The sequence below is a fragment of the Thalassophryne amazonica genome, chromosome 1 (assembly GCF_902500255.1).
Source record: "Thalassophryne amazonica chromosome 1, fThaAma1.1, whole genome shotgun sequence".
Classification (NCBI taxonomy): Eukaryota; Metazoa; Chordata; class Actinopteri; order Batrachoidiformes; family Batrachoididae; genus Thalassophryne; species Thalassophryne amazonica.
In genome coordinates, this window is record NC_047103.1 from 81786561 (window position 1) to 81810924 (window position 24364).

Sequence of the window (24364 nt, forward strand, 5' to 3'; positions counted from 1 at the left end):
TGAGAAAGATAACAGACAACATTACAAAGTCATTTGATGCTAAAATGTACACTGTGCTTGCTGCTATACATGAAAAACATCTCTGATGCAAGTATTGGCAACTGGAGTCGGTGAAGCCAAGACATGGCTCTCAGGTGTGGAGGACACAACGGAAATGTTGCAGGCTAAAGTGACAAAACACGAGAAACACATCACCGACATGGCAGATCATATGTATGATTTGGAGAGCCGCAGATGTGAGCTTTTGGGTCGGGTTACCAGAGGGCACGGAAGGAAAGGATCCAGTCAGTTTCATGGAGGCATGGCTCCCCTCTTATATCAGTCTCGTGACTAAAACTGGGAAGATCAAGTTAGACTGTGCTTCCCAGTCCCTAGCACCGAGGCCAGGTGCTAATCAATGCACCAGACCCATCAACATAAAACAACTTGCAAAGCTTGCACTGTGCACAATTTTTCCAATCACAGCCACATAAGCCTATAACTTCTTCTGGGTTGTCTGGGTGTCTTGGTGACTTTCCTCACTCTTCTCCTTCTTGCACAGTCACTCAGTTTTTGAGAAATGTCTACTCTATGCAGATTTACCATAGAGTGCCATACTGTTTGTAGTTGGCTCACAATATGCTAAACCGTTATATTACACCTGAAGTACTTCATGAATGTGTTTATTAAATATGGATTGTTGAATAGAAATGTTTGTTATTGTTAACACTAATGTAACTAATGTATATATAGTATGCATAATTTGAGTGTATTTTGTTGCTCATAAAATAAAGAAAAATTGAAAAGAATTTTGGAAAATCCACTTTTCTTCATCACATATTATAACACGATTGGGCCTCACTTTTTCAACCAGGTCATATTTTTTTCAAACCAACCTCAAGGCAATTGCATTGTGCGTTAGTCAATAGAAAACCCATGAAATGAAAAATTAAAAGTAAATAAAAGGCTCTTGAGTCAATTTTAAGTACAAAAAAATTTAATTAAAAATGACCCTTGCGGACGTTACGCCGTATGTCAAAACCAAGTGGGAGATATAGATGGTTAAGTCGCATAAACTGTATCTAACATTTACACTTAGATGGGCATTCTACTTTGAAATATGTATTCTCTGATATACATTGTCAATTTGTATAAAAGATACGCGTATTAAGAAATTATAACAAGTTGAAAACAACCTGAGAATTGTCCGTCAAAAATAACATCCACAAGGGTCCATACTCTTATTAATTTCACTTTTCCATAATGGAAAAGTGAAATTTTTAAAGCTAATAGTTAAGTTATCTTGAGCTTTGTGGTTTATGAAAGAAATATATGTGTACTACAATTTCAAACTAGTTTGCAATAAAAACATGTAACTTGAAAAATTGACCTTTGTGTTACACTTTTATAACAGTTTAGCATATTGTGAGCCAGTTCTTCGTAATTGATGTAAATAAAGTCCAAGATATATTCAGTGGCAGTTTTACCATCAGAGAGCCTCGTCCACAAGTACCACAAAAAGATTCCAAGCTGTCATTGATGTTAAAGGGGACAATACATGGCGTTAAGAACAGGGGTATGTAAACGTTCGAGTCATTTGGGTAGTTTCTTTTGTCATTATGATTTTAAGGAGTAAACACGGTTGTTTGACAATAAATGGCTTCATCCAACCACTAACCAAGAGTGGGGGAAAAATGTTTTTGTGTTAGCATTCATATTCTCTGAAAAATGGCCAAAAAACCTAAAATTCTGACAGGCTATGTAAACTTTTAAGCACAGCTGTAACATATTCACAGCGCTTCACTTTTTCCACATTATATGTTACAGCCTTCTTCCAAAATAAAGCAAATACATTTTTCCCCTCAAAATTCTACTCACAACACCCTATAATGACAACATGAAAAAAGTTTTTTGAAATTTTTACAATTTTTTTACAAACAAAGAAATCACATGTACATAAGTATTCACACCCTTTGCTCAATACTTTGCACGCTTCGCACTTTTGGCAGGAATTACACCCTCAAAACGCCTTGAATATGATGCCACAAGCTTGGCATTTGGGCATTTTTGCCTATTACCCTTTGCAACACCTCTCAAGCGCCATCAGATTGGATGGGGAGCGTCGGTGCACAACCATTTTCAGATCTCTCCAGAGATGTTAAATTGGATTCAGCGCTGGGCTCTGGCTGGGCCACTCAACGACATTGACAGAGTTGTCCTGAAGCCACTCCTTTGATATCTTGGTTATATGCTTAGGATCATTGTCCTGCGGAGAGATGAACCATCATCCCAGTTTGAGGTCAAGAGCACTCTGGAGCAGGTTTTCATCCAGGATGTCTCTGTACATTGCTGCATTCATGTTTCCCTCAGTCCTGACTAGTCTCCCAGTTCCTGCCACTGAAAACCATCCCCACAGCATGATGTTGCCACCACCATGCTTCACTTTTCTGGAAGGTTCTCCTCTCCCCACAGAGGAATGATGGAGCTCTGACAGAGTGACCATCAGGTTCTTGGTCCTCCCTGAGTAATTCCCTTCTCCCTGATCTCTCAGTTTAGATGGGCGGACAGCTCTAGGAAGAGTCTTGGTGGATTCAAAGTTCTTCCATTTACAAATGATGGAAGCCACTGTGCTCATTAGCATCTTCAAAGCAGCAGAAATGTTTCTGTACCCTTCCAAAGATTTGTGACTTGAGACAGTCCTGTCGCTGAGGTCTACAGACAATTCCTTTGACTTCATGTTTGGTTTGTGCGCAGACATTCCCTGTCAACTGTGGGACCTTATCTGCAGACAGGTGTGTGGCTTTCCAAATCATGTCTTATCAACTGAATTTACCCCAGGGGCCTGTACTACGAAGCGGGGTTAACTTACTCAGATGTAACCCAGGGTTAACTTCTTATCCGGGGTTGACAAAACCTGGTGTTCTCAATTGGTGTTAATCGGTACTACGACGCTGATTAAGATGTTGATTTGTTGAACCTGTGTTAACCTAATTGGAGTTTGTGCGCGTTCACATAAAAGGGGCAGGTTGCAGCGCACGTCACCATTTTTCAATGATGGCGCGGTCACCTTACTTTACCGAAGAAGAATGCACGATTATTATGCGGCGCTATGAGGAATTGAAATTAACGTTAAGGGGGAAATGGAACACATCGTCTGCCAATAAAGCAAGACAGGCTTGTTGGCAACGTATTGCTGATTGGGTGAATGCGTAAATACAATTCAATTGTTCTCCAAATCTGTTACAGATGATTAACCTGTGGAATGTCTGATATGTGTAAAATAATGACCTTCTTTCATTAATTACGCCCAGATGCAACACGATTCAGAAGTGGGAATAGGCCTACTAATAGATGTTAGGTTAATTTAATGTTTCCTAAATAGGCTACCTATCTAAGGATTTAAAGCCATTGATGGTCATTCTGTTAACATAGTTACATATATATCACTTTGGCATGAAGGTTATCCAACAGGACAGCCCAATGTGGGGAGAAAAAGAATGTGAAATATGTAATTATAGTAATTGTATATTAGAATATTTAGAAAAATCACCCAAACCAAAGCAACCCTTATATGGCTGAAATAAGTGAAAAGAAGGTGAGCTTAGAGTGGACTACACGATAATGGGTATATGAAATAGGCCAAATAGAACGGCTATACCTGCACATTGATACTGTGAAAAGATTTGCGATTGATATAATCGCCCTCGTGCTCTCCCAGGGGTGCACTGATTGGGATTTGCGTGCAATCAATGGCTCCTATTACTCTTGGGAAACCTAGGAGAAATTGTTATTGATAAGCCCCACTTCGCCTAATTAATGGACATGCATTAGACCTATTTTGATATTAGTAATTACCCGCGATTGCATAAAACCCTTCTTTGATTTGCATTGCGGATAAATGGCCAGGGAAAACGACAAATGTATCCAACAGTTTAGATAGAGCAAGTACTACCTTGCGAATCATACGACATACAGTATTCTTGCTCAGATGTTCAGCATCACCAATGGAATACATAAACTGTCCACTGGCAAAATATCTAAGCGCAAGGCACATTATCTGCTCAATCGTCAGGGCATTGCTACGATGGGTGATGTTACAGACTTCTGGCCCGATCAGCTGACAAAGATAACGAATTCCCTCGGCTGAGAATCTATATCTTTCATGGAGAATATCGTACGGGTATGTCAGCGGATTCTGGCGGTCTTTAAAAACCCTCGCCCTGCTACGAGAGCCCCTCACAATTTGTGCCCCAATATCAAACGGATCATCCAGGTAGGCCGGCATTGTCTTCGGAGTGATTGACAGTGGATGGGCGGTACTTATAAAGGGAGTGGTTAAGCGAAAACCTCAAGCTAACCTAGAACATAAGCTGCTCAGAGCAGGTTTGGCACGCAGTGTAAATTGCCATGGCAGCATACCTCGATCAAAACCTATCCACCTTTCGTAGTACAGGTTAACCGGGAAGTTACTCCACACGTCATCAACTTACTCCCGAAGTTACCCTGATAAGCCAGTAACCCCACTTCGTAGTACAGGCCCCAGGTGGACTCCAATTAAGTTGTAAAAACATCTCAAAGATGATCAGTGTAAACACGATGCACCTGAACTCAATTTTGAGCTTTATCGCAAAGGCTGTGAATACTTATGTACATGTGATGTCTTAGTTTGTTTTGCAGAAGTTATTCTAAAGGTTCCTGTGATGCTAAAAGCTTCATTCTGACATTTATTTGGTGAAGTTAATATGACCATTACCTTTCTGTGTTTTAGGATTATCCCTCAATTGCTCATCTGGTTCAGAAGTTGAGCGACAACAACATTCAGACCATTTTTGCAGTCACAGAAGAGTTCCAGCCTGTATATCAAGTGAGTTCCTTTGTTTGTGAACACACTTCCTCTTTCCTTCTGTGCGCCTGTATTTGGGAGATGGCCAGTGCATAAAAATACCCACCTGCACTAAAAACATCTGCTGTGAGTTAACCGTTGTGTCCCCTTGAAGCTGTCGTTCTACCCATGTAACATTCTGCAACTCATGTAGATCAACCTAGATCTGTTAGAAATTGAGGAAACTGCATAATTTGTGCTTTTGCGAACCTGATGTTTTACGTCTGTGTATTTCACTTGAAACTTCAGCCCATTAAATTTTAGAGAAAAATATTCACCCTGTGTTTGTGCAACATTGGATTCCAGGGATTGACAGAACTTTTCTTCCTCAGGAGCTGAAAAATTTGATTCCCAAGTCTGCTGTGGGAACTCTGTCTGCAAATTCGAGCAATGTGATCAACCTTATTATAGATGCTTACAATGTAAGTTCAATATAGTACAATTGTTCAAAATGTCTACTTAGTGCATTTTGAAGAAAGACTGCTAAGTATATTGTGTACTCATATGCTCTACATGAAAGCATTCAGCTGTATAAATGAGATGAAGCAGTCACAGCCTTGTCCAAACACACTTTCTACTTTAATCCATAGCTAAGTCTTTGTATATTCTATTGTCCAAACAATGCTACCAGATGACATTCCAGTGGAGGAAATTACACTAATTGTGTTTATGGTATTTTATCTCTGTTTCTGGAAGTCTCTCTCATCAGAAGTTATTTTGGAGAACAGTAAGCTTCCAGAAGGGGTGACCATAGCTTACACATCCCGCTGCAAAAATGGAGTAGTTAGTGAGGGTGAAAATGGACGGAAATGCTCCAACATCTCTATTGGAGATGAGGTATGAATTACAAAATTCCACTTTTTTTTTCTGTGACACATGGCCAAAATGTCATAGCTGGTGTTCCCTCAAAATGCAAGTGATAGTCCTCATTTGAGTCTCCTTAACTGTTTGTGTGATGCAAAGGGCTACTTGGACACTGGATGAACACTGGTAGTTCCTGTAGGCAGAGTAACACCATACACTGGACGTTCACATGTAAAATACAGAAGAATATAACAGAATCCCAAAAAAATTAAATGTGCAAGTGTGGATCAATGTACCTTTTTGTTTGTTTGTTTGTTTGTTTTTATTTGGTGCTATTTTTTTCTTTTGTTTTTGTTTGTTTTTGGGGGGGGGGGTTGACGATGTGTCACACTGAAGTATTAGTCGCATTTGCAAATAAAACATACAAGTCACATCAGTCTGTGTCACATTTATTTTTGAAACCTGGTCCTACAGCTTCATGTAGGTTGAACCAAAATTAGTTTAACCGGCACATTATTTATTTATAATGAAATTGCTGCATTAGCAAGTACAAGCTAACAAGCTAATTAATGTCATTGTTCAAGGCCCAAAGAACTTGAGAGTAAACTGTTTCTCGTTACCAGTGAATAGTCAAGAACATTAAGATTGAGCCAACCGTATGCTCGTTTACATCACTAAATATAATAAACCTTTTTAAATGGCTATACATTTTTTAAAACATTATAATTATACATAAACCTTGTCTTAGCCTAGTCATCCTCCTAATTGCAGTTGAGAGGTTTTTCTCTATATTTATTGAAGACCGTGTGTATTCAGTTTGAGAGCATCATTTCACTTATTCGCTAAGACCTAGCATGTCCTACTCCCTCAGATCTTCTTCTTGTTTTTGACACTTGACAACCAACTTAAAGATGCATGACCACCTCCTTCAGCTTTGGAGTGTGGCTCAGACAGTACTTCATTCAGATCAGTACACAGGAGCAGCTTAGCATGCATGTAGATGATGCCATCTTGTTGGTGTTGATGATAATGCAGGATATTTTTGGGATATAAATCATTTCTAATTATAAGTCACAGGACCAGCCAAACAAGTTATAAAAAAGTGTGACTTACAGTCCAGAAAATACAGTAATTTAATTTCCCTACATGCCAAAATGTACAGAACACTGATGAAATCGAATATGACCATATTAACTGCACAAAAATTCTGTATCTATTTTTTTTACCACACAGTATGCAAGTAAATTCTGTTAAGATTTCAGTTAACCTCCACTTATAGTAGGGTCCTTCTGCAATCAGCTTGATCAGGATTCAGCACTTTATATTAAGATTGTTTCAGTCAACTGTATTTGTTTTTCCTCACTATTCCAGGCCTCTCAGTAGTCCTTTCTCCTGTATTCTTTTTCTCATAGGTTATGTTTACGATCAGCGTGACATCTAAGGGCTGCCCAAAGCAAGGCAACCCTGAGATCATTAAAATAAAACCCCTGGGATTTACAGAGGAGGTGGAGATCACACTCAATTTCATCTGTGAGTGTGAATGTCACAAAGTGGGCATCAAGAACAGTAACCTCTGCCATTTTGGGAACGGGACATATGAATGTGGAGCCTGCAAGTAAGTCCTGTCTGGTTATTTGTGTAATACAGAATTAAATCTGCTTTTTAAATCGCAGCCACTTTGTGTGAAATGCTTCCAGCACTGACCTTGGCTGCTTCCTTTTTTCTTTGTTTCAGGTGTAATGAGGGACGTGTGGGCAGACGCTGCGAGTGCAGCAGCAACGATGTAGCTACAGAAGACATGGACCGGACCTGCCGAAAAGACAATGGTACTGACACCTGCAGCAGCAATGGAGACTGTGTTTGTGGCACATGTGAGTGTAAGAAAAGGGAAAACCCAGAGGAGAGATACAGTGGTCAGTACTGCGAATGTGACAACTTCAGCTGTGACCGATCCGGAAACAAGCTGTGTGGAGGTGATCTCATCACTTTTTGGCAAGATCTTTTCTCCCCAATATCGCTCACTTAATGTTTAGCAGACAAAAAAAAAATTAAGTTTTTTTTTTTTTTTTTTTTCCCCCTCATTACTGTCCCCACAGGCCATGGACGCTGTGTGTGCAGGGTTTGTACCTGTGATCCCATGTGGTCTGGCAGTGCCTGTGACTGTTCTCTGGATACAAGCACATGTCTGGCCAGCAACAAGCAGATCTGTAATGGTAGAGGGAAGTGTGACTGTGGTGTCTGTAAATGCACTGATCCAAAATTCCAAGGTCCCACCTGTGAAACATGTCCTACCTGTCCAGGAGTCTGTATTGAACACAAGTAAGTTACAAGTGAGATTTGACAGCTTCTCATCAGCCGTAAGACAATATCTTTTAGTCATGATATTGAAATCCACAGCACAAAAATAAATGCTTGTGAAGCAGTGTGGTAGCATCAATGCAGCTGATTTAAGGAAAACAGTCTGATCTATGTGGTAGGATAACAACTACATTTCTGTTTCAGGAAGAAAAAAAATATGATTGTTGTTAGGGTTTTGTGGGGGGGTAAGTGAGAGTGAATTATTGGTGAAACCTCTTGTCTTCAAGAAGCCTCCTCTGCTCTCTGGTCTTCACAACACCAAATATCTTTATATCCTTTTGAAGCCTACTTCAAAATGGACAGAAAACTGAGTAAAGATTTTAGGAAGCCTGATTACATATTATTGCTAACAGAAACCTTTCTCACAGAGAGTGCGTGCAGTGCCGTGCTTTTGGCACCGGTGAAAAGAAGGAAACATGTGAGCGAGACTGCAGCGACTTTAACCTGATTAAAGTGAAGAGCAGCGACAAGCTGCCTCAGCCTAACGATGCCACATACCCCGTGATGCACTGCAAGGAGAGGGATGCCAACGACTGCTGGTTCTACTACACCTACGCTGTCAACAACAACACTGAGAAGGAGGTCCATGTGGTGGAGACGCTGGGTAAGCTCAAACCTGTCAGGGCGTGGAAAGTACTTAATAAATAAATAAATAAAGGTGATTTGTTTATTCATGTCTAATCAAGTGAGCATGATGTTAGGCTCACTACTTCCTGCTGTTTTTCAGACTGCCCCGCTGGTCCTGATATCATCCCAATCGTGGCGGGTGTGGTTGCCGGCATCGTCCTGATTGGCTTAGCCTTGCTGCTTATCTGGAAGCTGCTGATGATCATCCATGACAGAAGAGAGTTTGCCAAGTTTGAGAAGGAGAAGATGAACGCCAAATGGGATACAGTGAGTGCAGCCGTAACCGACTCTGTGAAAGAAAGCGGGTTACTTTATTTTATTTTTATTTTTTTTAATCTGGCAGCGCTCTCCCTTTGTTGAGTAACTGTAATGTGGAAAACAGGTGTTGTCTGGAAACAATGCCATCATTCGCTGTTCCTGACAGAGATCAGATTAGCAGACCTGCTATTATGATTATCTGTCTCTTCCCTTTTTTAGTCTTACAGCTGCAGAAACAAATTTCAAGTATTTCTTCTGAGTGGCTCTCAAAATAAAAGGGAAAAAAATTGGGAGGCTGGGTGGACTTTTTTGGAAATGTTATTCACTGAGCTAAACTGGACTATTTTCCGGGGTGTGACTACAGCTTCCCTACTGTAGAACCATCAGCCAACGTCAATATGTCAGGGAGCCACTTTACAGCATATTTTCATGTGCTGTAATCTATCACCACCTGGCGGTGGGATTTTATAATGCCACAGTGGGTTTGCTGATGCACCTCTGTATGTGGAAGTCTTTGTTGGTACAAAGCGCGTCTGCACACAGGCCCGTTCAATGACCTGTAATGTCTGATAACGCAACTCAAAGCAACCTGAAACTATGTAAAGCCATCTAATAGGGATGGAGTCATACAAAATAAGCACTTGCCTTTCAAAAATTCTACATTATGAGTCTAAATAAGAGTATTTTTGGAGTGTTTTGGCCTAAATTTGACAATAGTTAGTAAACAAAAAAATGTAAGCACAGCGAGCAAGGGATCAGTGAGCAACCCAACAATTGTCAGTAAACTGCAAAGTCAAATGCATGTCACTCTGATTCTGGACTAGATTTTAAATGAGGGTTGTCAATTCAGTGATCAATGTTAACCTAATTACAGTAAGTGCACACCAGTTTGTCTGAAGTTATCGCCTAAAATTTTACATTACACAGTGTTAGCTGTTAGATAGCAGCTAGTCTGCTCTGTGTATGTCTGATCTTGTCAGATCTTAGAAGCTAAACAGAGTAGAGATTGATTAGTGGGAGACCTTGTAGGAAGACCAGGTGCTGTGTGTGTTTGTCCAGATGAATCTGGAGTTGCATCAGGAAGGGTAAATCACCATGCAGATCTGTACTGCATCTGCTGTGATGAATGGGGGCAGCCAAAAGATGAACAGCAACAACTGTTAGATTAAAAAAATAATGCAGTGCTAAAATACCCTCGTCTGTATGAGCATTGTCTTCTTTATAATTTGCAGTTGTTTAATTGGTATATGTATGCCTCATCAGATATCTGTCTACGTGTCATGTCCTATAACATTCCCCGATGTATCTGTATCAGCCAGAGTCTGAAGGACGAGGGCTTATACAGACATGTAATAAGACATTTATCACATATTACAACAAAAATAAAGAACAAGAACCACCTAAATATCATCAGCTCCATTTCATAACAACTCATTTACTCACTACACCAACATCAATTCAACACTTGTGCTAATAATAAAGAGCATAACACAGTAGGTCTGATCTATATAATTATCAAAATACACTCAACAAAAATATAAATGCAACACTTTTGGTTTTGCTCCCATTTTGTATGAGATGAACTCAAAGATCTAAAACTTTTTCCACATACACAATATCACCATTTCCCTCAAATACTGTTCACAAACCAGTCTAAATCTGTGATAGTGAGCACTTCTCCTTTGCTGAGATAATCCATCCCACCTCACAGGTGTGCCATATCAAGATGCTGATTAGACACCATGATTAGTGCACAGGTGTGCCTTAGACTGCCCACAATAAAAGGCCACTCTGAAAGGTGCAGTTTTGTTTTATTGGGGGGGATACCAGTCAGTATCTGGTGTGACCACCATTTGCCTCATGCAGTGCAACACATCTCCTTCGCATAGAGTTGATCAGGTTGTCAATTGTGGCCTGTGGAATGTTGGTCCACTTCTCTTCAATGGCTGTGCGAAGTTGCTGGATATTGGGTGACATGTCCGGTGAGTATGCCGGCCATGCAAGAACTGGGACATTTTCAGCTTCCAAGAATTGTGTACAGATCCTTGCAACATGGGGCCGTGCATTATCCTGCTGCAACATGAGGTGATGTTCTTGGATGTATGGCACAACAATGGGCCTCAGGATCTCGTCACGGTATCTCTGTGCATTCAAAATGCCAGCAATAAAATGCACCTGTGTTCTTCATCCATAACAGACGCCTGCCCATACCATAACCCCACCGCCACCATGGGCCACTCGATCCACAACATTGACATCAGAAAACCGCTCACCCACACGACGCCACACACGCTGTCTGCCATCTGCCCTGGACAGTGTGAACCGGGATTCATTCATGAAGAGAACACCTCTCCAATGTGCCAAACGCCAGCGAATGTGAGCATTTGTCCCCTCAAGTCGGTTACGACGACGAACTGGAGTCAGGTCGAGACCCCGATGAGGACGACGAGCATGCAGATGAGCTTCCCTGAGACGGTTTCTGACAGTTTGTGCAGAAATTCTTTGGTTATGCAAACCGATTGTTTCAGCAGCTGTCCGAGTGGCTGGTCTCAGACAATCTTGGAGGTGAACATGCTGGATGGTCCTGGGCTGGTGTGGTTACACATGGTCTGCGGTTGTGAGGCTGGTTGGATGTACTGCCAAATTCTCTGAATTGCCTTTGGAGACAGCTTATGGTAGAGAAATGAACATTCAATACACGAGCAACAGCTCTGGTTGACATTCCTGCTGTCAGCATGCCAATTGCACGCTCCCTCAAATCTTGCGACATCTGTGGCATTGTGCTGTGTGATAAAACTGCACCTTTGAGTGGCCTTTTATTGTGGGCAGTCTAAGGCACACCTGTGCACTAATCATGGTGTCTAATCAGCATCTTGATATGGCACACCTGTGAGGTGGGATGGATTATCTCAGCAAAGGAGAAGTGCTCACTATCACAGATTTAGACTGGTTTGTGAACAATATTTGAGGGAAATGGTGATATTGTGTATGTGGAAAAAGTTTTAGATCTTTGAGTTCATCTCATACAATATGGGAGCAAAACCAAAAGTGTTGCGTTTATATTTTTGTTGAGTGAGTCATGTAGAACGAATAATGCAGGTAAATCATGTAGATATGTAAATTATGGAATGTTCTTATGTCTCTCTATGAAGTCATGAGCGTCCTCTTCACTAACTTCTTGATGTCTAACAACTTCATTATGAGACTCAAGTTGTAGAATTCTTCCTGCTAGGGAGGCTCAAACTCTCTCACTATGATCAGACATCTTGGTTGAATGAAATGATCTGGATCCTGTATCAGGATCCTGCACTTGCCACCAGGGTAACACAAAATGGGGGCGTGTCATTAGTGGGACTAAGAAATCGGGGCTTCTGATTGGATAAAATGCAAGGCGATACAAAGCCTGATATGTTCAATGTCTTTTTTTGTATCACCCTGATTTTATTGCCACAGTTTCCAGGGCAGTAAAATTGATAGGACAAGTGTATGATTTATTAGCCCTCCTTTTTGTTATATCTCATGAGGGCTGGTTTCTGAGTATAGGGCAGATTTTTGTTGTAATATGTGATAAATATACATATACATTTATTGCTATTTACATTCATTACTAAGGTCCTGTTGTCTTATGTACAGTTTATACATGTTCAATAAAGCCCCTCTATTAATCAATCAAACAATATTTTATTTGTTTTAACAGCGTCTGCAGGATGCCGTGCGTGTGTGCATACATGAGCTTTTGACAAGAGTGGAATTTAGCTTTGAGTTAGTGGAAGTTAGCGTGCACGCTGACATTCGTGAAATGTCTTGTAAACCACTCCAGAGGTGTTATCAGGTTACAAAAACAGCGTTTTCAGTTTTAGAAGTGCTTATTTCTCGCTAGCTTTTACATAATTTATGACAAAGAGGTTATATTTACACACAAATGAAATGGAGTTTTTTTTAAACAAATGAAATGGAGTTTGCAGCTAGCTAGACCAGCCACTGACATTACGGTGCCATTCTGCTCTGATTGGCTCTCACCCCCGCCCCTCAAAAAAAAAAGGAGGAGCAGAATATGGCTTTATTACCTCTTAAAATACATCAAGGTTAGCCATCAAGGTATGTGTTCCAAGAATGTTCCCTGTGAATTTGAAGACCGTGACAGCAATAGGACTGGACTTACACTGAGCACAGACAGATGGACGGACAGACGGGCGGACGCCAAGTCCTCGCAATACCCGATGGCCATATATGATGGCCTCAGGTAAAAAAGTTTACTTACAAATGAGGACAAAATTGTTAGCCCCCCCAAAATGAACATTTTATTAAAAATTTTCTGAAGTGATTTTTCCCCCATGTCTTTTTTCAGAACAAGGAATTTTCAACAGAGCATCTTAGTTTTATTTTGGATACTTTCATTATTTTACTTTGCACCCAGAAACAAACTTATTTCACAGAAACCAAAAACTACCAAGATTAAAATGATTAGCCCCCCGAAGAACTGACCTTTTGGTTGAACCACAGCTCAAACCACTGTTGTGCAGTGATGTGCTTAAACGTTATCATGCTCAAAGCTTGTAAAATCAAGCTAAAGCTGAGGGTTATCTTCCAGTGTACACACAATATTAAAAAAAAGTCAGTAAGGGTTTGAGCTGTCACTTGAGAAAGCATCATGCCAAAAACAAAAGAAATGGTAAATGGACTGCATTTATATAGCGCTTTTCCATCTGAATCAGACGCTCAAAGCGCTTTACAATTATGCCTCACATTCACCCCGATGTCAGGGTGCTGCCATACAAGGCGCTCACTACACACCGGGAGCAATAGGGGATTAAAGGCCTTGCCCAAGGGCCCTTAGTGATTTTCCAGTCAGGCGGGGATTTGAACCCATGATCTTCTGGACTCAAACCCAACACCTTAGCCGCTAGACCATCACCTCCCCCAGAAATTAGTTTAGACTTGAGAAAAAGAACTTGATGCTCACAGCGCAGGAGGACATACAAAGTTATCACTGCATGAGTGAGAAGTATTATTAAGAAATGCAAAGAGAGCTGGGATGTGTTTAGAACTGCTGCTTTGAGAGTAATGTTACTATTGATATTCAGGAATGTGCCACAAGTGTAACTAGTTATATCAGCTTTGCATTGAAAATGTTTTCCCCACGAGAAATCTTAGAATCTTTCCCAACCAAAAACCCTGGATTAATGGTGATGTCAGATCAAAGCTACATGCACACCCCATTGCATTCATCTCAGACAACACTGGGATATACAAAAGGGCCAAATATGGCCTGCATAAAGCTATAAGAAATGCTAAGAGACTGTATAGACTAAAACTGGAAGGATACTACACTAATGATTCTAGGTGCATCATGTGACAAGGTTTGCAATATATCTGTGACTACAAGCAGTGAAACAGGGTGACCCTGCCGGATGAACTGAATGAGTTTGAGACCTGCTTTGTAGCCCATCACACTGATCTGCAGAGGGAGACCATCAGCACACAGAGCCCACAGAACACAACACTCACTATGTCATCAGCAGAGGTACGCAAGGTTCTGTGGAAAGTAAATCCACAGAGAGCAGCAGACCTGGACAACATCCTGGGACATATGCTTAGGATCTGCTCAGCAGAGCTGGCTGATGTGCTGGCAGATATATCCAACCTGTCCCCGATTGAAGTCTCTGTGCCTTCCTGCTTCAAGTCCACCACTATTGTGCCCCTTCCCAAGAAGGGTGTTGTGAGCTGTCTGAATGACTATTGCCCTGTGGCACTCACCTTGATTGTAATTCAAAAGACTATTCCTAACACCCAGACACTCCGGTCCACAGGTGATGCAGTTAATGCAGCCTTACATATGGCTGTCACACATTTGGGGGAAAGGGCACATACATTAGAATGCTGTTTATGGATCACACTTCGGGATTCAACACTATCGTCCTCCCAGAACTCTTTGCAAAGCTCCTCAGCGTTGGACTGGTGCCCACCCTTTGTAACTGGGTGATGAACTTCCTAACTGTCAGGCTGCAGTCACTCAGAATTGGCAGTCATACATCCAGCACAAACTGTGAGCATTCAGTCCCCCACAGGGTTGTGTACTGAGTCCTCGATTGTACACACTTTACACTCATGATTGTGTGGCCTCTCATAGTAACACCCGCATCATCAAGTTTGCAGACAATACAAGAATCCTGGGATTCATGGTGCGGATAAGATGGCATGCAGGAAAGAGGTGGCAGATCTGGTGGATTCGTGTCATGAAAGCAGTCTTTTGCATTATGCGGAGAAAACCAAGGAGGAAGGGAGAGCCTAATGCACCACTCTGCACAGGTGACACTGAGGTGGAGAGGATGAAAATCTTCAAATTCCTTGGTGTTTACATGAGTGATGAGCTCACCTGGACCCACAACACACAATGCATCATCAGGAAGTCTCAACGATGACTGTATTTCCTGACAAGACTGAGGAAGTTTAGTATGCCAGCCAAAATTCTCAGTAATTTCTGCAGATGCACTGTTGAGTGTCCTCACCAGCTCCATTATAGTCTGGTATGGAAATTGCACTGTTCAGGGCAGGAAGGCTCTGCAGCAGGTGGTTAAAACTTGCAGAGTCCATTTCTGGAGTAGCCTTACCCCCACTGCAGCAAATTTACCATAAGAGTCATACAAAGGACGCACAACATAATCAAGGATAATACACATCCCCAGCATGATCTCTTCACATTACTACCCTCCATCATGCCTTACAGGAGTGTCAAGTCCCAGACAAGTAAACTGTTGAATGTTTTTTAAACACAAGATACACAAGATACATAAGATACACAAGAGACACACACACACACACACACATATATATACACTCAACAAAAATATAAATGCAACACTTTTGGTTTTGCTCCCATTTTGTATGAGATGAACTCAAAGATCTAAAACTTTTTCCACATACACAATATCACCAATCCCTCAAATATTGTTCACAAACCAGTCTAAATCTGTGATAGTGAGCACTTCTCCTTTACTGAGATAATCCATCCCACCTCACAGGTGTGCCATATCAAGATGCTGATTAGACACCATGATTAGTGCACGTGTGCCTTAGACTGCCCACAATAAAAGGCTACTCTGAAAGGTGCAGTTTTGTTTTATTGGGGAGGGATACCAGTCAGTATCTGGTGTGACCACCATTTGCCTCATGCAGTGCAACACATCTCCTTTGCATAGAGTTGATCAGGTTGTCAATTGTGGCCTGTGGAATGTTGGTCCACTCCTCTTCAATGACTGTGCGAAGTTGCTGGATATTGGCAGGAACTGGTACACGCTGTCATATACGCCGGTCCAGAGCATCCCAAACATGCTCAATGGGTGACATGTCCAGTGAGTATGCCGGCCATGCAAGAACTGGGACATTTTCAGCTTCCAAGAATTGTGTACAGATCCTTGCAACATGGGGCCGTGCATTATCCTGCTGCAACATGAGGTGATGTTCTTGGATGCATGGCACAACAATGGGCCTCAGGATCTCGTCACGGTATCTCTGTGCATTCAAAATGCCATCAATAAAATGCACCTGTGTTCTTCGTCCATAACAGACGCCTGCCCATCCCATAACCCCACCGCCACCCATGGGCCACTCGATCCACAACATTGACATCAGAAAACCACTCACCCACACGACGCCACACACGCTGTCTACCATCTGCCCTGAACAGTGTGAACCGGGATTCATCCGTGAAGAGAACACCTCTCCAACGTGCCAAACACCAGCGAATGTGAGCATTTGCCCACTCAAGTCGGTTACGACGACGAACTGGAGTCAGGTCGAGACCCCAATGAGGACGACGAGCATGCAGATGAGCTTCCCTGAGACGGTTTCTGACAGTTTGTGCAGAAATTCTTTGGTTATGCAAACCGATTGTTTCAGCAGCTGTCCGAGTGGCTGGTCTCAGACGATCTTGGAGGTGAACATGCTGGATGTGGAGGTCCTGGGCTGGTGTGGTTACACGTGGTTTGCGGTTGTGAGGCTGGTTGGATGTACTGCCAAATTCTCTGAAACGCCTTTGGAGACGGCTTATGGTAGAGAAATGAACATTCAGTACACGAGCAACAGCTCTGGTTGACATTCCTGCTGTCAGCATGCTAATTGCACGCTCCCTCAAATCTTGCGACATCTGTGGCATTGTGCTGTGTGATAAAACTGCACCTTTCAGAGTGGCCTTTTATTGTGGGCAGTCTAAGGCACACCTGTGCACTAACCATGGTGTCTAATAAGCATCTTGATATGGCACACCTGTGAGGTGGGATGGATTATCTCAGCAAAGGAGAAGTGCTCACTATCACAGATTTAGACTGGTTTGTGAACAATATTTGAGGGAAATGGTGATATTGTGTATGTGGAAAAAGTTTCACATCTTTGAGTTCATCTCATACAAAATGGGAGCAAAACCAAAAGTGTTGCGTTTATATTTTTGTTGAGTGTATATATATATAGATAGATAGATAGATAGATAGATATGTATCCAATGTAAGTACTTAATTATATCATTTTAACGACATTAAAAAGATCAGAAACAGTTTTCTTCATTTCACTGACTGATCATTTTTCTTCCTTGCACTGCTTTCTTGTATTTGTTTTATCTGCTGCTGTTCTCTTTCCTGCTGAGCCCATCTCTGTCCCCATTCTCCACATGTAGCAAGAAAACCCCATTTACAAGAGTCCCATCAATCAGTTCCAGAACCCAAACTATGGCCGTAAAGCTGCTGTCTTATAAGTTTGTATTTCATTTATTTCTTTTCCACTTTCACTTCCTGCATGGACTGTTCATTTGTTTGCATTGTCCTGTTTCAGTTTCCACATTTTTTTTTCTACGTCCACCTGTCATTTTTGCGTGTTTGAAGCTGAATATAGATGTTTAAAATGGACAAATGGTTCCATGGAAATTGTAATATTGCTGTGAAACTTTGGCAGAAGCTGCATGGGAGTGCTGTGACGAACAAACCAGCTGAACAGTCACAAACGTTTGAGAATTTGAACTGTCTTCATGTTACAAATATTAAAATGTACCTCCTGACATTTGGTATGCTGTAGAAAGGCATGGCTGTGTGCAGTACATCATCATTTTTACAGTGTTCAATCCTTGTGTCTTGTGCCTTACTGGAAAACTGATTTCTTGTGTGATTTGGTGAATGAAAACTCCTCAGCTTCAGTGTTTGAGTGGTAATAACTTTCTATTTTTGCTTGTCAGGGTGAAAATCCCATCTACAAAAGTGCTGTCACCACTGTGATCAATCCCAAATATGAAGGAAAATGATGGCTTCATAGTTCCCATGAACTCTGCTATCAAGTATTCGACAACTGCAGTATTTGCCGTAGTTTTAGGTCCTGGGGGCTAGTTTGTAGTTGGACTGATGTTTTGTGAGATTTTTTGTTGTTGTTTTGTTTGTTTGTCGTCCCCCACCCCCAACCCCCCGTATTGCCATGTACCGTTCACCCACTCATCTATATTTTTACTAACACTTATGATTTATAAGCATTGTTCTATTTTATGTGTACAGCATATGTGTGTGTGTATATAATTTTAAGTTGCGTATTTGCAGAATGAAGTTTTTTTTTCTTCATCGATTTTGTGTGAGCACACTGAAAAAATGAAAGATGCCTTAAATATTTACATCAGCTGCGCATGATCAGAATGTGTTCAAATAACGCAATTTTCTTATGTTTCTCATTTAGAAACATAACAAATATGAAACCATAGAAAATTATTTGGACACATCTAGATCATGTGCAACCAATGTACATATTTAAATCATGTAAATCCAACAGACTTTTTTCAATGCACAGGATGGAATTATTTTAACACCACAATAGATATAGCAATGGACATCGAACAGTCTGTACCCTGCACACTTTCCGTCTCAGGCGCTTTCTGTTCGTAGGTTACGCTCCTTGTGTCTCTGTGCACTGACGCGTTGTATGTTTTTGTGTCTTTTAGTCAAGGACCTGAGTTTAATATGTAAACTGTCAGCTGCAGCACATTGTCAGTGTTTGTATATATTTGGAAATCATTTCTGAAAAAAAGAGTGGATGAAAATTACATTTGAAGAAGATGAGACGGTTATGTTGAATCTCAGTAGATTATACAGTGAAGGTTTTTAAATGCAAACTGCAACTCAGAAAACTGAAAATTGTTACTCGCGTTTGATTGTAATGTTATTGAGTACTGTACTATGAAACATAACTATACAAACAGTACTATAGCACCAAGATTAACATCAGTACTCATTATTTTTAATGTTGTGAAAATGGAAGGTCTATCACTTGTTAGAATTCTACAATTGTGTTGATGTTGAACAATCAAAAAAATTGTATAGTTGTCAAAATGAAATGATTTTATTCACCATCTGGATTGAGTTTGACTCATTCTCAGGTCCTTTCCTGTGTTCTTGTCAAATGCACCAATTTTTTTTTTTTGTACTACTTGTTATGTAATGTGTTAGATTATAAGACTGATATATTTGTTCACACGTCATATGAATCACTTCTGAAAAGTTTTCTCACCCAAATGCCTATGAAGAATACTGACTCTATACAGCTTTGTTTTTAAAGTGCCTTTTTATTTCAATACTGTGTTCACTTCCAAAGTGGTTTATGAATTTATTTATTAAATAAAGTACAAAACCTGTCTATATCCTTCTGTGGGGTTAAAATATAACAGTAAGAGAAACATTTTGTGAAAATATATTGCCTCCCATATGCATGGGCAGTCCATGGGTGGGCAGGTGATGCATGGAAAGCCAGACCTTGTGGCATGGGGTGTAGACAGGTGCAGTGGATCTCCTCTTGTCGGCCGCAACTTTAGAGACGGCTGAAGCTTGCTGGAGGGCCCGACGGGCCCGCTCCCAGGTTCATCAGCAACGAAGGCTGAGGGCACACATGAGTTTAAGTCTGTAGGGGGAACCAAAGAGGGTTGAAAACCATGGACAACATGAAATGGGGAGTAACCACTGGAAGATGAAGGCAAGCAGTTATGTGCAAGTTCTGTCCATACTAAGAGTGAAGCCCACATGGCCGGGTGCTGAGATGCGAGAATACAGACCTTTTTCCAACTCCTGATGGGCTCTTTCAGTTTGTCCATTAGCTTGCGGGTGGTAACCCGAGGTGTGGCTGGAGGAAACCCCCAGTAGACGGCAGAACTCCTTCCAAAACTGAAATCAACTGAGGACCACGGTCGGAAATGATGTCCTGTGGGAAACCATGCAATTTAAACCCATTGATTAACAACACCAGTCTCTTTAGCGGTAGGCAGTTCAAGTAGGGGCACGAAATGTGCCCTCTTACACAATCTATCAACCACAGTGAGAATCACAGTATTACCCTTCGAGGGCAGAAGGCCACTTACAAAACTGATGGTAATATGTGACCATGGTTGCATGGGAACAGGTAATGGCAGAGGTTCGCCGGCCTGTGAGCGAGTGGACAACTTATGCATGGTGCACGTTTGACAAGCTTTAACATAGTATTATCAGGTAGCATACGGGGCTACCAAAACCTCTCCCGGATGATCTGCATGGTATTCTTAACGCCTGGGTGACAAGCAAACTAGCTGTCATGTCCCCAACAAATGAGTTCCTCTCAATGCGTCCAGTATGAATAAGTTCCCTTTAGGACACCCTGGAGGGATGGGAACATCAGGAGCGGCAGACCTGACCTTTGTCTCAATATCCCAAGTTACAGCGAAAACAAAACATGATGCGGGGAGAATGGTACTTGATTCATAACGGGGATCCCCTTGCCGGGAGAGCACATCTGGTTTCCCATTTTTTGAGCCTGGGCATATGAAAGCACAAAATGAAAACTGCTTAAGAAAATGGCCCAACTGGCCTGTCTGACATTTAACTGTTTCGCCGTGCGCAAATACTCCAAGTTTTTATGATCAATCCACACTAAAAATGGCACTTATGCCCTCTCAAGCCAATGGTGCCACTCCTCCAAGACCACTTGGAGGAGTGGCCAACAGTTCCCAGTTGCCAATGTAATAATTATGTTCAGCATCAGATAATTTCATAGAGAGAGAGGCACAGGGATGTAATATCACCAGGAGCAATTTGAGACAAGACTGGTACAACATGTACATCAGAAGCATCAATACTTCGACCACGAATTGTCTGGCGGGGTCGGGAAGGAGTAAGACGGGGGCCACACTAAAGCATTTTTAGGACCTGAAAAGCCTCATCACACCCTGGCGCCCTGGAGGAACAAGGTGACATGAAGCGGTGAGGCCACGGTACTGAAGTTATGGATGAATTAACAGTAGATATTAGCAAACCCCAAAAATCTTTGTACTTCCTTACGGCCTTTAAAGTGTCGCCCGATCACGTCCTGCCGCAGCCTTCTCAGGGTCCATCCAGATTTCACCCTGTGCGATCATGAACCCCCAAAATGACACCGTTGTTCTATGAAATTCACACTTTTTAGATTTGACAAATAAGTGATTGCGCAACAGTTTCCAAAACTCTGCATATATGCTGCGTGTGTGTCTCCTCAAACGTAGAGAAAATCAATATCGTCTAAATAAACAAATACAAACTTGTTCAGGAACTTGCGTAGGACGTAGTTTACCAGATTTTGGAGTACTGCAGGTGCATTAGTAAGACCAAACAGCATGACCAGGTTCTCGTAGTGACCAGCAGGAGTATTGAAGGCTGTTTTCCATTCATCACCATGTTTTATGCGCACTAAATGATACGCGTTGCGCAGATCCAATTTTGTGAACACTTTGGTGCCCTCTAGCAGTTCACACACGGTGGCATTGAGAGGCAGGGGATAACTGTTCTTTACTGTTACGTCATTCAGGCCCCATTAAGCTATGCATGGGCGGAGTGAAGAAGAATCTCATCCCCGCAGGCGAAGATGAGGGCCAAATCAAACCTGCCTCTAAAGATTCTTGTTCGTTGAGATTGTAGTTCATTGAGATGTGTTCAGGTGCAGACAGAGAATACTTTTCCCCACGAGGGACTAGTTCTGGGAAGTAACTCGATAGCACAATTGTAAGACCAATGTGGAGGTAGAGATTCAGCTTTGGCTTTTCTAAAGACCTCAGCAAGGTCGTGATAACATGATGGGACTCCTGTGAGATCTGGATTAGGCGTAGGAACCTTAACGGTGGAACTGTCTAAACAATGACCCATACAGGTGGGTCCCCATGAACTAATCTGTCCTTTAGACCAGTCAAAGTGTGGGTTGTGTTTCTTTAGCCAGGGGTGCTCCAAAATAGCCGAACAAGTCATTTTGTCAAATACATGAAAGCTTATGGTATCAGAATGATTCTCTGCAATAATAAGACGGACTGACTGTGCACGGTGGGTGATTTGACCAAGCTCATGGCCATCCACAGCATGCACCACCAGAGGGCGCAAGAGACTGTACAGTTTAAGGTGCAGGGAGCTGGTGAGATAAAATAGCAGTAGATTAGCATCAGAGCCCGAGTCAATAAAAACTGGAGTGGAAAAAGATGGGTACTCTGATATAAATTTAGCAGAGATTATGTTCTGTGGTGTACTAGAAAAAATGGAATTTGGACTCACCTGCAGTACTGGTTTCGCCTGCGCGGGGGCACCCCTGACCTGACAATCTGTGATCACATGCCCAGCCTGCCCACAGTAAAAACACAGACCCTTGTCCCTATGGCAGTGGCGTTCCTCCGTGGATAACCGGGTACATCCCAACTGCATGGGTTCATCCGAGGCGGTGTGAGGAAAGGTGGAGCCCAAACTATGGCCGTAAAGCTGCTGTCTTATAAGTTTGTATTTCATTTATTTCTTTTCCACTTTCACTTCCTGCATGGACTGTTCATTTGTTTGCATTGTCCTGTTTCAGTTTCCACATTTTTTTTCTACGTCCACCTGTCATTTTTGCGTGTTTGAAGCTGAATATAGATGTTTAAAATGGACAAATGGTTCCATGGAAATTGTAATATTGCTGTGAAACTTTGGCAGAAGCTGCATGGGAGTGCTGTGACGAACAAACCAGCTGAACAGTCACAAACGTTTGAGAATTTGAACTATGTCTTCATGTTACAAATATTAAAATGTACCTCCTGACATTTGGTATGCTGTAGAAAGGCATGGCTGTGTGCAGTACATCATCATTTTTACAGCGTTCAATCCTTGTGTCTTGTGCCTTACTGGAACACTGATTTCTTGTGTGATTTGGTGAATGAAAACTCCTCAGCTTCAGTGTTTGAGTGGTAATAACTTTCTATTTTTGCTTGTCAGGGTGAAAATCCCATCTACAAAAGTGCTGTCACCACTGTGATCAATCCCAAATATGAAGGAAAATGATGGCTTCATAGTTCCCATGAACTCTGCTATCAAGTTTTCAACAACTGCAGTATTTGCCGTAGTTTTAGGTCCTGGGGGCTAGTTTGTAGTTGGACTGATGTTTTGTGAGGTTTTTTTGTTGTTGTTTTGTTTGTTTGTCGTCCCCCACCCCCAACCCCCCGTATTGCCATGTACCGTTCACCCACTCATCTATATTTTTACTAACACTTATGATTTATAAGCATTGTTCTATTTTATGTGTACAGCATATGTGTGTGTGTATATAATTTTAAGTTGCATATTTGCAGAATGAAGTTTTGTTTTCTTCATCGATTTTGTGTGAGCACACTGAAAAAATGAAAGATGCCTTAAATATTTACATCAGCTGCGCATGATCAGAATGTGTTCAAATAACGCAATTTTCTTATGTTTCTCATTTAGAAACATAACAAATATGAAACCATAGAAAATTATTTGGACACATCTAGATCATGTGCAACCAATGTACATATTTAAATCATGTAAATCCAACAGACTTTTTTCAATGCACAGGATGGAATTATTTTAACACCACAATAGATATAGCAATGGACATCGAACAGTCTGTACCCTGCACACTTTCCATCTCAGGCGCTTTCTGTTCGTAGGTTACGCTCCTTGTGTCTCTGTGCACTGACGCGTTGTATGTTTTTGTGTCTTTTAGTCAAGGACCTGAGTTTAATATGTAAACTGTCAGCTGCAGCACATTGTCAGTGTTTGTATATATTTGGAAATCATTTCTGAAAAAAAGAGTGGATGAAAATTTACATTTGAAGAAGATGAGACGGTTATGTTGAATCTCAGTAGATTATACAGTGAAGGTTTTTAAATGCAAACTGCAACTCAGAAAACTGAAAATTGTTACTCGCGTTTGATTGTAATGTTATTGAGTACTGTACTATGAAACATAACTATATAAACAGTACTATAGCACCAAGATTAACATCAGTACTCATTATTTTTAATGTTGTGAAAATGGAAGGTCTATCACTTGTTAGAATTCTACAATTGTGTTGATGTTGAACAATCAAAAAAATTGTATCTTCTTTGTCTTTCGGCTGTTCCTGTTAGGGGTCGCCACAGCAGATCAGTCGTTTCCATCTCACCCTGTCCTCTGTATCTT

At 41.4% G+C, this 24364-nt stretch overlaps 1 protein-coding gene across 3 annotated transcripts in view; it reads left to right on the top strand.

Annotated features, from left to right (window-relative positions):
• Positions 1 to 24364, top strand: part of LOC117512049 (integrin beta-1-like) — a 150444-nt gene that overhangs the window by 121991 nt on the left and 4089 nt on the right. The window contains exons 8-16 of one of the 3 annotated variants that reach the window (XR_004561197.1): positions 4748 to 4843; positions 5194 to 5283; positions 5558 to 5698; positions 7078 to 7280; positions 7400 to 7638; positions 7762 to 7984; positions 8392 to 8627; positions 8751 to 8917; positions 18129 to 19253. Coding sequence is in view for 2 of the 3 variants with exons in the window: in XM_034172001.1 (XP_034027892.1) it covers positions 4748 to 4843; positions 5194 to 5283; positions 5558 to 5698; positions 7078 to 7280; positions 7400 to 7638; positions 7762 to 7984; positions 8392 to 8627; positions 8751 to 8917; positions 17577 to 17654 (1473 nt within the window). In the remaining variant the exon portion in view is untranslated. Of the gene's footprint in view, positions 1 to 4747; positions 4844 to 5193; positions 5284 to 5557; positions 5699 to 7077; positions 7281 to 7399; positions 7639 to 7761; positions 7985 to 8391; positions 8628 to 8750; positions 8918 to 17576; positions 17733 to 18128; positions 19568 to 24364 lie in introns of those variants that run through there. The other 2 variants (XM_034172001.1, XM_034172009.1) reach the window with 2 other exon arrangements.